The sequence below is a fragment of the Acanthisitta chloris genome, unplaced genomic scaffold (genome assembly GCF_000695815.1).
Source record: "Acanthisitta chloris isolate BGI_N310 unplaced genomic scaffold, ASM69581v1 scaffold10111, whole genome shotgun sequence".
Taxonomy (NCBI): Eukaryota; Metazoa; Chordata; class Aves; order Passeriformes; family Acanthisittidae; genus Acanthisitta; species Acanthisitta chloris.
Genome location: NW_008654320.1, coordinates 33,139 through 34,000, shown reverse-complemented (window position 1 = coordinate 34,000; position 862 = coordinate 33,139). Strand labels below are relative to the sequence as shown.

General features: G+C 38.1%; 1 protein-coding gene across 2 annotated transcripts in view; it reads left to right on the top strand.

Moving 5' to 3' along the window:
- The first annotated feature begins 490 nt into the window (after positions 1 to 490).
- ATL2 (atlastin GTPase 2) overlaps positions 491 to 862 on the top strand; it is a 22,443-nt gene continuing 22,071 nt past the window's right edge. The window contains exon 1 of one of the 2 annotated variants that reach the window (XM_009083452.1): positions 491 to 748. In XM_009083452.1, coding sequence (XP_009081700.1) covers positions 542 to 748 — 207 coding nt within the window. In that variant the 5' untranslated portion in view covers positions 491 to 541. The remainder of the gene's footprint in view (positions 749 to 862) is intronic. The other variant, XM_009083453.1, reaches the window with a different exon arrangement.

Genomic DNA, 862 nt, shown 5'->3' with positions numbered 1-862 from the left:
CTGTATTTAAATTGAAACAGGTATAATGTGTTGGCATTTGAGGAGTGTAGTCATCTGCTGTTGCAATGCAATCTTGGTGTTCCATATGAGATCAGTGGTCTTACTTGTACGTGTTGGCAAACAAAACTGACAGAAACATTGATTTCTGCCCCCTTACAATAGTGTAAGAAGGTGGTGATTTAAAAAAGGACCCTTGATTTTTAACAGAAATTATATTTAAGAAGCTTTTAAAAGGGATTCTGAAGCTGAAAATAACTTTTCTTTTGTGATTTCTTAAAACACAGTGCTGAAGATCTGAATTGTAGACTATACATAAAGCCAATGAAAACAGGCAGGGAATTACTGTTGACCTCTTTGCACACATGCATTCCCAAGAACATCCCTCTTGCTGCTGGAAATGAAAGCCCAGCTCAAGGCTTCACTTATGAAAAAATGTCTGGTGCCCTAAGCTCTGCCTTACTAATGTGTTCTCACCTGTCAATTTGCAGGTAAGCATTATGAGGAAGAAGAGGAGGATGCCCTGCCTGACTCAGATGATGAGATGGAATTGGATAAGCCTCGCCCCATACAGATTGTTCTTGCTCATGAAGATGACCATAACTTTGAATTAGATGAAGCAGCATTGGAAAAAATCTTGCTTCAGGAACACATCAAAGATCTGAACATAGTAGTTGTGTCTGTAGCAGGAGCTTTCCGCAAAGGAAAATCTTTTCTGCTGGACTTCATGCTTAGATACATGTATAACAGGGTGAGTAATTGGGATTTGTCCTACAGGAGAAAAGTAGATTGGTATTTTAGTCATTTACCTTTGTGTTTGTTAATATGAGCCCAAATATAGCAGATCAAATTTTTCTTACTTATT